Source organism: Toxotes jaculatrix, chromosome 6 (assembly GCF_017976425.1).
Source record: "Toxotes jaculatrix isolate fToxJac2 chromosome 6, fToxJac2.pri, whole genome shotgun sequence".
Classification (NCBI taxonomy): Eukaryota; Metazoa; Chordata; class Actinopteri; family Toxotidae; genus Toxotes; species Toxotes jaculatrix.
In genome coordinates this window covers 30,277,608-30,291,932 of record NC_054399.1, presented here as the reverse complement: position 1 = coordinate 30,291,932, position 14,325 = coordinate 30,277,608, and the positions used below count along the sequence as shown (strand labels likewise).

The 14,325-nt window shown below is 39.1% G+C and overlaps 1 protein-coding gene across 1 annotated transcript; it reads right to left on the bottom strand.

Moving 5' to 3' along the window:
• Window positions 1-43: 43 nt before the first annotated feature.
• Window positions 44-8,363, bottom strand: ttr (transthyretin (prealbumin, amyloidosis type I)). Its single transcript, XM_041039642.1, has 4 exons — window positions 8,233-8,363; window positions 6,223-6,362; window positions 5,991-6,126; window positions 44-642 (listed from the first exon to the last, which is right to left on the bottom strand). Exons 1-4 carry the CDS (start codon window positions 8,296-8,298, stop codon window positions 535-537), a joined length of 450 nt encoding a protein of 149 aa, XP_040895576.1. The 5' UTR covers window positions 8,299-8,363; the 3' UTR covers window positions 44-534.
• Window positions 8,364-14,325: the final 5,962 nt, after the last annotated feature.

Sequence of the window (14,325 nt, the reverse complement as noted above, 5' to 3'; positions counted from 1 at the left end):
CCAACAACAGCAACAATGTTAAATAAATAAATCTTTAAAAACACCTCACAAATACATAATTTCATTTTTAAGAAGGCTCAGTAATTTCCTCAAACAGCTGTGCACTGTAGTTTTTAACTAAACTATTTCAAACTGGAGCACATTTGTTGGGGACTATTTTCAGTGGTGGATGAATCCACCTTTCCTGCTTTAGTGTGTATTTTGGGCAGTGGGGTGGTGTGTGGGGGACTGAGTCAGAATAATGTACAGTGTTTGTATTCATGGTAATGAAGGAGCATGTCACCCACTGCAACAGAGTTGCTCATTGATGTTTTTTTTAATGGTTTTTGGACAACAATGGACCTCTATGGCAGAGAGGAGTAAGATATATCAGGCTCTGATACACACAATATTTGTTAGTAGGAGACATAAAGTGTTGGTTTGGATCAGCACACAAGATGTACTGACAAGAGGAAAAAAACAATCTCCTGTCTAATGCAGCTCACTCTCCTGACACCTCAACCAGACTATAAATATCCATGGTGTTGATGTGTCTCACTGGTGTGCATCCGTGACCACAGCTGTGGTGGTGTAGGAGTACGGGCTAAGGAGTAAGGCAAGGGTATAGTGACGATGACCTTCAGCATGGGCCTCGAACACCACCTGCACACACACACATACACAGACACGATACCATAGGCTCAGAGACAGAAACATTTACACTTAGTATAACCTATACAGTGGAACATAATGCCACTGAGAAATACAAGTCAGATGATAATTTAACCTTCAAAGTCCAGAACTAAAAAAAACAGTGGAGTTGAATCCTTCTGGTTATCTGACTCCACCCATCTCATAATGCATACATCTATGAAAACCATGTCTGAGCAGAAATTAAACTGAAGTTAGAAGCAACATAACTGATGTGAATGAAGGTTAACTGAAAGGTTTGAAAGAATTCAGTTTAATTTAAAATACAGTTTGCTGCAACAGCATTTGAAGGTAAAAGACGCCATGGTTGAATACAGAAACACTGAATCAAGATAATGTAATAAAAATGGACAATTAAGATAATTCAGTCAAAGTGAATAATGAAGAGAAAGAGGCTGTTAAACAATGGCAACTTTTGGCCAGCAGTTGCTTTTTGCTATTTTTCTGTTTGCTATTCCCCAGTGTGCCGAAAAATAGCAAACAGCTGCTTGAACATGCAAATGTGAATACTGCTGCTTTCTTAACTACACAGCTGTCTTGATGTACTACTGTCAGGCTTCAAGATAAGATCACAGAAGAAAACAGAAGATAATCCTTCACACAAGTTACACAGTGTGTCTTAAAGGGCCAGTATACTCCTTAAGAACTGAAACCCCTCCACACCTTTCTGACATCAGAAGAGTTTGAACCTACGGAGCCCCTCTAGTGACATGGTAAAAAAAAAAATTAAATTGTGGCCACAAAGTAGCTATAACGTGATATAACGAATTAGTATTTCGTGCACACGAAATACAAATTTGTGGCCACAATATAGGTATAACGTGCGCACGAAATACTAATTTGTGGCCATGAAATAAGTATAATATGCGCGCGAAATACTAAGTAATACTATTAGTATCATTCCTGGACAACTGGGTAAGCAAATCGAGCTTACCCAGTTTCTACAACCTGCAATAATCTGCGCATGGGGTAGGTTGTAGTGACTGTGCACTCGATTTGCTTACCCAGTTGTCCAGGAATGATATTAATAGTTTTAGTTAGTATTTCACGCGCTTATTATACCTATTTCGTGGCCACAAATTTTGTAGCTCATTCCCAGCCTAAAATAAAATTCTATCAGACCGTCCCTGTCCATCATGTCGCTTTAGCCCCTCTAATGCCTCTACCTTTGACCCTAGAGAGGATGCGCTCGATTTGCTTACCCAGTTGTCTAGGAATGATGTTAATCGTATCAGTATTTCCTGCACACGTTATACCTAATTCGTGGCCACAAATTAGTATTTCGTGCGAATGAATTAGTATTTCGTGCGCATGTTATAGCTACTTTGTGGCCACAATTTTTTTTTTTTGACCATGTCACTAGAGGGGCTCTGTATGAACCTGTGTCTCAGCTCTTTTTAAATTCTTCACGTAACTATTTCTTTCATGAATATGAGTTACCTTATGCAAATGTGAGAAGTTATCCCCATATTTAAACAGGTACAATATTGTAGCAATACTGATGAGGTCTTGGAAAACTGGTTTCCTTTTATTTAAAAAAAAAAAAAGCAAACCACCAGATGCTTTTACTGTCATGTGAAACTCTGAATGGATAAGAATCTCTAAAGTGAATGAAGTTAGTCATTCTCTGGCCTCCCAACAAACAGTAGCTAGTTAATAACATTTATTTATTTGTATGATGTAATTGGGATTAGAGTCAGCACCTTCAATCTGAAGCCATGGTTCTCTGCAAGTTGCTACCTCACATGACCAAATTTATTTATCTTGTTCACGGTGAGGGTAAAAGGGAGCATGAAATTCATACACGGATTGGTGCACAGTAATGCAGGCATTATACCTGTTGTGGTGAAGAGGGAGCTGAGCCGGAAGACAAAGCTCTCACCTATGATCATAAATTTTGGGTAGAGACCACAAGAAATGAGCAGCTGAAATGATTTTCCTCCCTGAGGTGGCAGGACTCACCCTTATAGACAAGGTAAAGATCTCAGACATCCGGAGGGAGCTTGGAGTAGAGCCGCTGCTCCTTCATGTCAAAAGGAACCAGTTAAGGTGGTTTGGGCGTGCCCAGGATACTTCCTGGGCACAATCCATTAGGGATTTTCAGGGCATGTCCAACTGGTGGGAGGCCCTGAGCTAGGCCCAGAAAATGCTGGAGAGCTTAAATATTTAATCTGGCTTGTGAACGTCTCAGGAGGAACAAGAAGATGTTGCTGGGGAGAGGGACATCTGGACTACCTTGCTTAACTTGCTGTCACCTGACTCCGGATAAGCAGAAGGCACAAAAAACAAAGGTGGATGGATGGATTTAAATAGAAAGACAGGGAGAGATTGTTGGCTAATGTTGGGTATAGCAGGTTTTTCTAATTAGCTAGCAGTGATTGAGTTATTTGAAAAACCAAGCAAACTGGCCATCACAGCAGCTATCACAGCAGTAGTTACAGTGGGACATTATAGGACATGATTCATCTCCATCAAAGAAACAAGAATGGATTTTGACATTATATAAAGTGAGTCAAATATGCTGTGTATGTGTTTGTCTGATACTTTTGCCAATGGTAAACATATATTCTGACACTGTGATGTTTGACCTGAAATCAGTAGTGTGCTGTGGTGCCGTGCCTGCCATGTTTTTAATCACAGAGAGCGACAAGAGATGGGTCAACAGTGCAACACAAGTGATATAAGGAAAAGTCCCATCTTTAAGTGGCAGGCTACCCTTCATGAGACATTCATTATTGGCTCTTCTGAAACAATTTTGAAAAATCAGTACCTGACATTACTTTGGGTTGATGACTTTTGATAACAACCTCAGCAGCAAAACCTTGCAAGAATGTGTGTAAGCTGAATATGGGATCCAATCAAACACATCTCTGTTGGCTGTGATTTACTAGCTGTATAGCTGAGCAGCCAGTCAGACTGAGTCAGGTGGGGTTCCAGACGGTCACTGTTTTCTGTCAGCACACCCTACAAAGGATACTTGCACAAATAAAAGCCCCTTCTAATACCCAGAAACTAATGACCAGAACCTCCAAAATATAAGCAAGCAGAAAAGCAGAAACCGCAGTGTACTATTCAAGCAGTGTGCAAATCACAAAATCCATCTTCTAATTACAACACCAGAGTCAGTTGTTCGGTCTCGTATAGACTTATTTACAAGAGTTCTCTTTTAGCTGATAATCATTCAGGCTCTCACAGCACACAAGCAGACTGCAGAGGTTGAATATGAGGCTACAAAATTTACCCTGGGTTAATCCTTTTGTATTATATACAGCTATGTATACATTTCTCCAGAAACTCCTAAGTTACTGCCCATAGACTGGTCATTCGTGAAACAGTCTCCTGGGAATGAATGGCAGGGCAGCAAGCTGTTTGCTGACAGGCCAACGGTTTGAAGAGTGATGTAGAGAGTGATTTGGTTTAAAAGGACAGGTAACCTAACCCATAGCAGACTTTTGGGCTCATTACCAGGGGTTGGCGGGCTAATGGCAGGTCACTTGCAGATGGACTGGCCTCTTCTGTGTGTTAGTATGTGTCATAATGTTTTTTTCTTTTTAATCCGACTGTTAGCTTATGTCTGTTGGTCAGTCTCTATTGGCACATCTCTGCTGGTCTTTCTCTGTTGGTCATTTTCCCTTTGCCCTTCTGTGTTGGCCTAACTCTGGTGTCCTTTCCCTGTTGGTTAATCTGTTTTAGTCTAACTAGTGTCTTTGGTCTTTCTCCACTACCTTTTCTCTGTTGGCATAATCTATATTGGTCTAACCCTTTCGGTGTTTTCCTTGCTCTCCATCTTTTGTCCTATCTGTATCGCCCTGTGTTGTTTGGTCTAACTGTCGGTCTAACTCGCTTGGCTTTTCTCTTTTGTTCTATCTTTTTTGGCCTTCTTCTGATAGCTTGTCCCTTTTGGGCTATCTCTGTTGACCTCACTCTGTTGCCCTGTCTCTCTTGGCTTATATGTATTGGCCTACCTCTCTTGACCTATCTTTGTTGGGCCATTTCAGTTGGTCTAGTTCATTTGTTCTGTCTGTGTTGGCCTATCCTGGTTGGTCTGTTTTTTGTCCTATCTCTGTTTGCCCAGCTCTCTTGAATTGGAAAGTGGTCTCACACTTTTGAACCCCACAGTACATTCACCAATTTCTGTGACCTATTTCTGTTGGTCCATGTGTTGTTTTATCTCTGATTACTTATGTCCTTTGGCCTGTCTATGTTTTTGTATCAATGTTGGTAGCCCAACAGGGGTCAATGTCTGTTGTCCTACCTCTGGTCTTTTTCTGTTAGCATACCTCTGTTGGTCTGTTTATTCTGGCCTTTGTTTGTGGGCCATCACTACTGGACTGTTTCTGTTGACCTGTCTGTATTAGCTTCTCTCTGTTGTTTTTTTCCTGTTCCCCGTTTCCTGTTCTCGTCTTTCCTGTATTTGCCTGTCCCTGTTGGGCTTTCTCTCGTGGCCTACCTCTGTTTGTTTCTCTCTGTTGGTCTTTCTTTGCTGATCTATTTCCCTTGGTCTAACTATTCTGGCCTGTACCTTTGGCCTTTCTCCAGTGGTTTTTCTCTGTTGGCCTTCTCTCTGTTAATCTATCCAATGTGATGTTTCCCTGTTGCTCTCCCTATTTTATCCTATCTGTTTTGGGCTGTGTCGTTTGGTCTAATTACTGTCTAATTGTAGTCAAACTCTCTTGGCTTTTCTCTTTTGTTCTATCTCTGTTAGCCCGTCTCTGTTGGCCTATCTCTGTTGGAACATCTCTGATGGCCAGTCTCTGTTTAGTTATCTCTGTTGGCTTGTCTGTGTTGGTCTTTCTCCACTGGTCTACCTCTCTGTTGGTCTATGTCCACTAGAGTATCTTGGTCATCTCTTTTGGCCTATCTGGTTGCTGTCTTTGGCAGTCTATGTCTTTTGGCCTGTGTTGACTTACCTCGGACTGCTGGCCTGTGTCTGTTGGTGTATATTGGCTGGGCTGTCTCTTTTGGTGTATGTCTGTTGGTGCATTTCTGACTCTCTGAGGCTTTTCTTTTTTGGCCTGTTTCTGTTGGCCCATCTTTGTTTACTGATCTCTTCTGTGTTGAGTTACCTCTCGTGGCCTGTCTGTTTAGCCAATTCAGCCTTTGTGTCCAGTACAGTATTATATATATATATAACATTTCCTGCTGCGTGGTCATTACTGGAATACAGCCTGATCTGGAGATGAATCTTAGATCAAGGGTGGAGTAAGCACACTGAAAAGGTATGTGGTCTAATTTAATGTCATATTAACATGAATTCTTCATGTGGTGATGTGGAGCTGTGACACCTAATTCATACTCACATCAGCTACTTCATGGAATGGCATGCTCCCTTCATTCTTCCAGTAAGCTTTGGTATCGAACTCAACACTATACACCCCTGCTGGGAACTGCTCCTCTGTGATCAGATTATGGATCTCGCCGGTGCTATCTGTCGCTCTGCAGTGATGAACAAGGAAATCTGTCTGAATGGTTTGCACTTATTAAAAATATAGCTGGCAGAGACATATACATTATACTTCACAGTGTACATACCCATTAGCAATCTGCATCCATGCCCCATCAGCAGCCTTCTGAGACACCTTGAGGGGCACGGATCCAGCTGGAGTCCCTTTTACTGCATCCAGGATTTTCACCATCAGAGGACACTTTGTATCTGAGCCCCCATGTTTTTCCTTCAGCAGACACAAGCCAGGACTACACTTAATCCTCCACTGCACATTGTCACAACATCAATTTTCACACATCCACACATGATATTACCCAGACTGTCCAGTGTTCAGCCCATCTAATATCCTGTAAAATACTACAAATACTTAAATATGATAACTGTAATGTAGTCTTAAAGAGGATATCTGAGAATGGCCACTCAACATTTTAAAGTTAGAGCTTAATAGGGAATCAAATTATCACCACACAATGCTCTTTATTAGTAGCAGTAGTAATACACTAACAAAGCACTATACAAGGCATTTCACTGAGGTAACCACTTTAATGTCCCCCTGCCCAAGAGCGTTATCATTGAAAGTTTAAAACCTACCATTAGCTACAGTAAGCTTTCATTAATAGGCTTTCAATGTTGACTTTTCTTTTTCAAGCTAAATTCATTCATGACAAACTACCGAGTCAACATAAAAGCATATGTGAGCAGTTTTCAGTCTTCATGTCAAGAATTCAAAGTGCCGTGACAGCTGAGTCAGCAAAACAAAACTTTTGTATTTCACTTGTTAAATTTAAAGGTCAATCACAACTGAGGACATTCAGTGCTCTCTTATAAACAGCAGCAAGTGAAAAGTCCAAAAGAGCTCTGTACAAGAAAACAACGTGACAGCACCACAGAATATATCTTAAAAGATATAAGACATAACAAAAATGATAGACAACAATAGTAAAAGTACAAAATGGTTATACTGATGGAAATATAGTCAGGCTTCAAAAATATGAATAAAATACTTTTTTGTTCCAAAAAATTGTTAAAGTTATTACTCCTACTTGGCTTAAAGCTGCTAAATGCTGTGTCTGGTTTGTGACAAAATACTGGTGATGAGAGTGCAGCTAAGAATATAAACACAGTTCTTAACTAACTTTTTGGTTAAATTTGAATGCCTGCATTTTTCCTTTATAGTTCATGGATATAGAGACATTATTCATTTACACATTATTTGAACTGAAGGAACTAAATTTGACATTAGACATGATTATTAGTGAAAATTACTTTTAACTGTAAAGGTCTTTGGTTCAAGTCAACTTCAGATTGTATCTTTACATTTAATTTGATTTTATTTTGCATTATTTATTCAGCTCAAATAATTGAGAGAAATTTCTGTGAGCTGTCTGTCCTGCCACTCACTCTCCGAGCTGCAACTCTTGTGTTTACAGTACGGTTCAAGATGAAGTAGAGCAGCAGGTACATTATGTGAGTGAACCACCTACAGGCAGGTCACTGAACTGACATCTGCTTCACAAATCGATTTGGTCTACTGGCCTGTGCTGCCTAGTCATTCGTGCTGTTACGCTGAGTTTTAAAAAAGAAAGCAATAGCTGCAGTTGGCTATAAGGCAGCAGTTTGTCAACTGTGGTGTACCAGAAGATTCAGATGTTCTGCAGGGAGTTGGTAAACATCTGGTGAGGGATTGTGACTTTACAGTGACCCTCTGCCTTCAAAGTGGATCATAACAAATAAGAATTGACTGACTGCCCAAGAATATTTAATGAAAGCTTAAAATTGAGCTCAATTTAAATTAATTACTCTCACATACTGTGTATAGAGATTATTTATTTTCTTCCAGAACCTCCACGCTCTGCACCCCAAAAGTCCCAAAAGTCAGTTTCTGTTATTTTAATTTTGTTGGCAGAATTAGGTCAGTTTGAAATAAATAATCAAAAGCTATTGCAACAGACTGAGAATGAGATCTACAGTATGTATGTAAAGAGCACAATTTTCTTATAAAAACATAGTATAGGTCTTAAAATGTTAATAATCACTTTTATAATCATTTTTGTAACACACACTCAACACAATTGGACACAGACACAAACACTGACCGTGGGGGCGGTGTTGCAGAGCAGCATAGCAGTGGCTAGAAGCAGACAGTTCAGTAGTCGAAGCATGATCGGCTGATGGACAAACAGACAGACTGAGAGACAGAAGTTACCAGTGTTCACATATGACCTCAAAAACTTCTCAGGTCCCTTATAACAGCAAATGTCCTCACCCCTCCCTCACGGACTCTGCTGCCAGCTCTGTGGACCACGTCAATACCTGGACAATGAATAACTCAGACAAAATCAGCTTTGGATGAAACCATTACAGACACATTAGCAGTCAGTCCTCTCTTGCACACTAATGAGATTTAGTCCACATCTGCTGGAGATAAGTATCAACAGGCATAACACTACAAAACCCTTGCGATATGTGCAATGTTTACAAGAAGGGACTGTTGGCTTCTAAAAAAAGTTCAAATAAATTGCGAAATGGTCATGATAAAGCTGTACCATTTCCCATTACTAAATAGTAAACTATTCTAATTTCTTGTTTACAATATTCAAACTCAGTGTATTGTGACAATCAATGTAGTACAAATTGTATACTAATGTTGGAAGAATTAAGATCAATTACATAAGTAAAAGCCTGGAGACACAACTACACACTGATTTTATACACAGATCAAATAAGGGTATTACCTACCTTACATGACCTTTCACCCTGGGGAATATTTAAGATAGGAAGACTCAAATCTGTTGATTCGGTGTTTCGTCAGCCATTCTAAAAGTTTGTTCTAGCTCTAAATATCCTATGATGCATTGCAATGTCATCTGCAAACCAGAGAGTATGTACCCGGTAGATCACCTTGCAGTGTGTACTCAGGAGCACTGCTCTTTCCTTGCAGCATTCAAATGGAAAATCAAATGAACGTTTTACTGTTGTCATCCACTTTAGTAAAGTCCAGCTTATTGGAGTGTACTGTAATCTGCATTGTGATATTGTAGCATTTAATAGCCGTTCAGACTTGACATCAAGATTAAAGAGCACTGGGATCCTTTGAATTGTCAAGTTAGTGTTGTTACTGGTCTGCAGACTCCTTCAGTACTAGTAGAAAACTTAGATAAATAGATAAATGTTTCGAATGGTGACACGAGTAACACATTAAACATCAGCTATCCATTTTGCATTGCTAGCATTACTGTTTGCCTAGTTGCTATCAGTCTGTGCAGAGGTTTTCAAATTTAGCACATGGAAATTTAAACCTTTAACGATCTAACGATCAGTCATTCTTTTTGTCATCTTGTGGTGTTTTGGCATTGCAAATTTCTGACCCATGATTCATTGTTGATGTGTATTTTTTGTGACGGTGTGCTCAAAACCGGGACCAGTAGTATCAGCATCTGATCACGTATTTAATGTTTTTTGTTGAGGCTGGAAACTAGCAGAAGAACCCAATCTATGTCATAGGTTAAAGCTTCAAGTAGTGAATTTAAGTTTTATGCAAATGTTATGAACCCAATTTAATAGAATCAGAGTGGGGAAATGGTGACCACAGAAGGTGTGGAAAGGATTTTGACCAAACTTCAAGCTGGTCTTGAAATTCACACAGGCTCCATTTATGTGTCAACAAAGCACAAAGGCATGAGCTTTGTTTTCAAACAAGAAATAAAGTCGACGATTTCCCCTACTGTTGAGCTGATATTAATCTGAATTCATGTGTTATTGATGTACACTACAATATCTGGATTAGATATTAGAAGAATAATTATGATTATCCTTTTGTGCAGGTGAAATGTGGCACTGTAAGTGTCATTCCTGTTACTGTCCGGGTGAGTGCGTTACTGATTTAGTGGTGAACTGTGTGACTTCATGTTCTGTTCTGTGATTTAAAGTCATGCTGTATGACAGGTTTAAGAGAGGTGCAGCCTTTTCACTGCTGATTCAGCAGGTCATCACAGATCAAAGAGTTAGTCCTTCAGTGATGTAAACTGACAAGCTCCTTATTGGTGGGAATGCCCTCGGCCTCATGTTCTCTGAATCCAAGCCAATGGAGTTTTGGTGTATCTGTGTAAATGCAAGTATAGATGTTGCGTGACACTGCAGGGCAAGCAAAAACATCTGAAGGCCTTCAGGGCAAAACAGATTAGATTCCTGGTGACAAGAGATGCCTTAGACATTCTCAGCATTCAATCTCAACAAACCCATGCAAAACCACAAACATATCCCTGATGCTCTTCAAAGTAAGATAATGACTCATTTATACATTTCCATATTCCAGAGTCTGGATTAATTTTCACTCAAATACAATGCAATACAATATTTTAAACACACACTCTATTTCTACATTGGAAGCAGTCTGATCTGCAGGACACTGAGCAGTTGTTTTGCCTGCATATTTGCAATATATTTCTGTGAAGGCATGACAGAAAGCAGATGACAACAATGTGGACAGTTTAGTCTTAGTTTGGTTTTACTACATGAAGTCAGTGTATTAAGAAAACAACAATTCAGCAATATTTTAGACTTATACAATAAACTATGGCAATCCCAGCCAAGTTTGGGTGAAAGGCGGCGTATACCCTGAACAGGTTGCCAGTCTATCACAGGGCTGACATATAGAGACAAATAACCATTCTCACTCACATTCACACCTAAGGGCAATGGGCACGCTAACACGTTAGCTCAGTTAGCGCTGGCACAAATCCTTAAACAGGCTTTAGTTTTTCGGATACGCGAGGCAGAACAAAACATGACCATGTGTTTTCAATTTTGAAATGTTGTAACAACAATTTTTGATGGTTGTGACAAAAATATATTTTACAGCAACATACATCAAAAAGTGAAATATGGGGAAAATATAAATATGGATTTATAATAAAAATAGAGCCTAAATAAAAAGTTGTCATAGGCAGAAATATCACACAGACACCTTCCTACAAGAACGTTACTTTTACTAAGGTAATATATCATCAGAATCAGCTTTATTCGCCAAGTACGCAAACACATACAAGGAATTTTTTGCCGGCAGTTGTTGTCTCTCTAGTATATAAAATATTAAAATATTTTCAAATATACAAATATACAAATATGTAATATACATGAAACATGAAATGCGTACCAGTCCAGTAGTGAGTGGATTGAAGGTGTTGGAAGATAAATAAAATAGAATAAATATAAGAATAAAATAAAAATAAGACAAAAAAAAAAAAATATATATATATATATATATATATATATATATATATATATATATATATATATATATATATATATATATATATATATCATCACACTGATGACACTTTGCACAGAAACAAAGGTGTACCAAACTGACTCATCTGTACAGTGGGTGAAAATCAAGGCTGGCTCCTGTTGTCTGACCACTTTACCTTCTCTCTGGTGTTCTTTCCTGTACCTCAGGGCATGATAGAAAATTTGGTCTCAGTTCTAGCATATACGTAGCCTTAAAAACATACCCTTAGTATGCCATTGTCATAGGCAAATTCAGTGTAGACAGATAGGGCAGGAACTAGCAGCGTCACAGCAGCAATGCTGTCAGTGTGGACATCACTCTTGCAAGGGCTGCTACAGTTCAGCAAAGTAGCCATCATGCACAGGTACAGCCACAAGTGTGTAAATGTAGAAGGGGACTATGTGCTAGATTTTGCAAAACTGACTCTACCCTGGGGGATGAACTTATCAATCACCTCTCACAACAATAACATTCAGTTTTGTCAGTACTAACATGAGCTGTGTCATTAACCTTAGTTGACTTAGCTGGCATCTAAAACAGTGGACTTAAAATAAAACTTTTGCACCATTACCTGACATTTTAAGCTCCTTTAAACTGTGATATGACAGTTAAGTGGCTGAGCCTGATTGGTCATCTGAATACATTCTCAGCACTGACTGGCTCTTTGAATACATGTTGCACTGGAGAAGGAGATGCTTTCCATCTCGTTGTACATGTAAAAGATGTCCAATGACAATAAAAGACATTCTATTCTATTCTATTCTATTCTATTCAAGGTAGATAATTGCTTTTTTGTTTTTCAAGTTAAAGGGCCATTGATGCATAAAACTAAAAATAACATTTTTCAAAGCAATGTGATGTAAATAAAACATTATGGACAAAAAAGTCATATTGAACCTTATAGGTGTAAGGTTGCAGTATGACACGCAACAAAGCTGGAATCAAACTGAGGACACTGTCAATTCCATGTAAAAACACAATATTGACCACATGGATCCCTTAAATCCATTTTATTCACTGTTGCTGTTGTTGCTGGTGATTTTTGAACTTTTTTTTGGGGGGGGGGGGGGTATATATATAGAGAGAGAGACTATCTTCAAACTGGTTAATAAAGAAAATAAAAAAATAAAAATAATTGAAAAATATCAGAAAATTTTCTGCTGCTGTCTGGTCAGGGGTGTTTTTGGGGGTGGACTTTGGGGACATCAGTTGGGGACATAACCCTTCTCTTTTCTAAGTCAACCTGGACCTGTTGGTCATGTTGTCACCTCCGCAAAGAAAATGCACTTGGCGAGGGCCTGCCAGCTGTGGGAAGTCCCACAAGGGGATCCTCCTGCACTGAGCCGCTCTCCCGCCTGCGCAGATCCCAACCATTTACTTCTCAATGGTTTCACATCTTCTTGAACTCTCGCTTCAAAGTTCCTTTCACCTATCCCTTAAGGTACTTGCTGACTATCGTATTTACCCTTAGATGGAGTTTATCTCGGGGATGGGATTAACCTGGTCCCATAGGCAGAAGAAATCCAGCAAGTTCGATCAGTATCAGCAGTGATTCTGACCTTATTTAAGAGCAATCTAAATTCAAATGTCTTAGTTATATGTTCACTCCCTTTAGTGTACAATGACCCAATTTTAACAGATCATTCATGTTTACTTTCTGTTGTGAAAATGCTTTCTGATACTTATATGTACAACATTTAAACTGGCTCGCTCACAAAGAAAGCACCCAGCCCTAAGAGCTGCTTCCAAGAAATCATCATTGTGACAGACCTTTACACCACTCCCCACAGCACTCACTCATCATATCAGCTTTCAAAAAAAAAAAAAAAAAAAAAGAGAGAGAGAAAATGACACACACTATGACAGCACTGACAACACTGTGTGTCCTGTTGACTTAAGACTGAAAAACTAAATAATGACAGTATTCATTGGCATTGGATTTTAGTTATATTTTAAGTAATGGTAATTATATCCACCGACAAGAACATGAAATCACCAAACTTCTGCTTTAACACCTTTGCACCTGCATGCAGGTATAGACACATCTGTTCATAAATCAGGCATAGTTCTTCCAGCTTATCTTTCAAACTGTTAAACATGTTCTGTCTAGTAATGAAAAGGAAAGTGTCATGGTGGGATAGGCAGAATGGGAGAACTAAAAGTCTTTTAATAAACCAAAAATCACTGGAAGTGTCCAGGGCCAAGAAACAAAACTCAAATAACCAAAAATCATCCACGAGGGAGAAAAATACTCAGAAACAAAACCAAACAAAAATACAAAAGTTCTTACATGAAAACCAGAAACCAAGATAAGTCCATGAGGGGAAAAAACGCAAGACACGGGAAGATGAATAAACACAGGGACTTGACGTGGTGCAGACTTGAGCATGGACACAGGCGTGGACACAGACACAGAAACAGACGAACCGACAAGAACACAGGGAAACGACAAGACTTAAATACACAAGGCAATGGGAAACAGGTGAAACCAATTAGGGCGGGGCAGACAATCACAAATGGAGGCAAACAAGACAAAGACAGGAAGTAGAACAAGACAAGATACACAAGGGCAATGACTTCAAATTAAAACAGGAACTATAAACAAAACTTAACTAACTAAACAAGAGTTCAAAAGTCCACAAAAGAGTTCAACACATAACAAAAGGGTTCCAAAAACAACCCCCTTAGGGGCTGGTCATGACAGAAAGTCCAAACCATGCTCCTTTACATTTCAGTAAGAAGAGATTTGTCTAACACAAATGTGGTTATATGGGAAAATTAAAGATCCATTATACAAGATAGAAAAAGGCTCGATGTGCATGTTATTGTAAACTAAAGGGTTGTCCCACCACCAAAATTCTACACAGCTAAATTTAGCTACATCAATGATATTTGCAAT

Excerpts from the sequence above, each read along its gene's own strand:
- ttr (XM_041039642.1), bottom strand. The coding sequence starts at position 8,298 with ATGCTTCGACTACTGAACTGTCTGCTTCTAGCCACTGCTATGCTGCTC. Across the intron at positions 6,363-8,232 it reads TCTGCAACACCGCCCCCACG|GAAAAACATGGGGGCTCAGA; the intron begins GTCAGTGTTTGT and ends TGTCTGCTGAAG. Across the intron at positions 6,127-6,222 it reads TGGATGCAGATTGCTAATGG|AGCGACAGATAGCACCGGCG; the intron begins GTATGTACACTG and ends TCATCACTGCAG.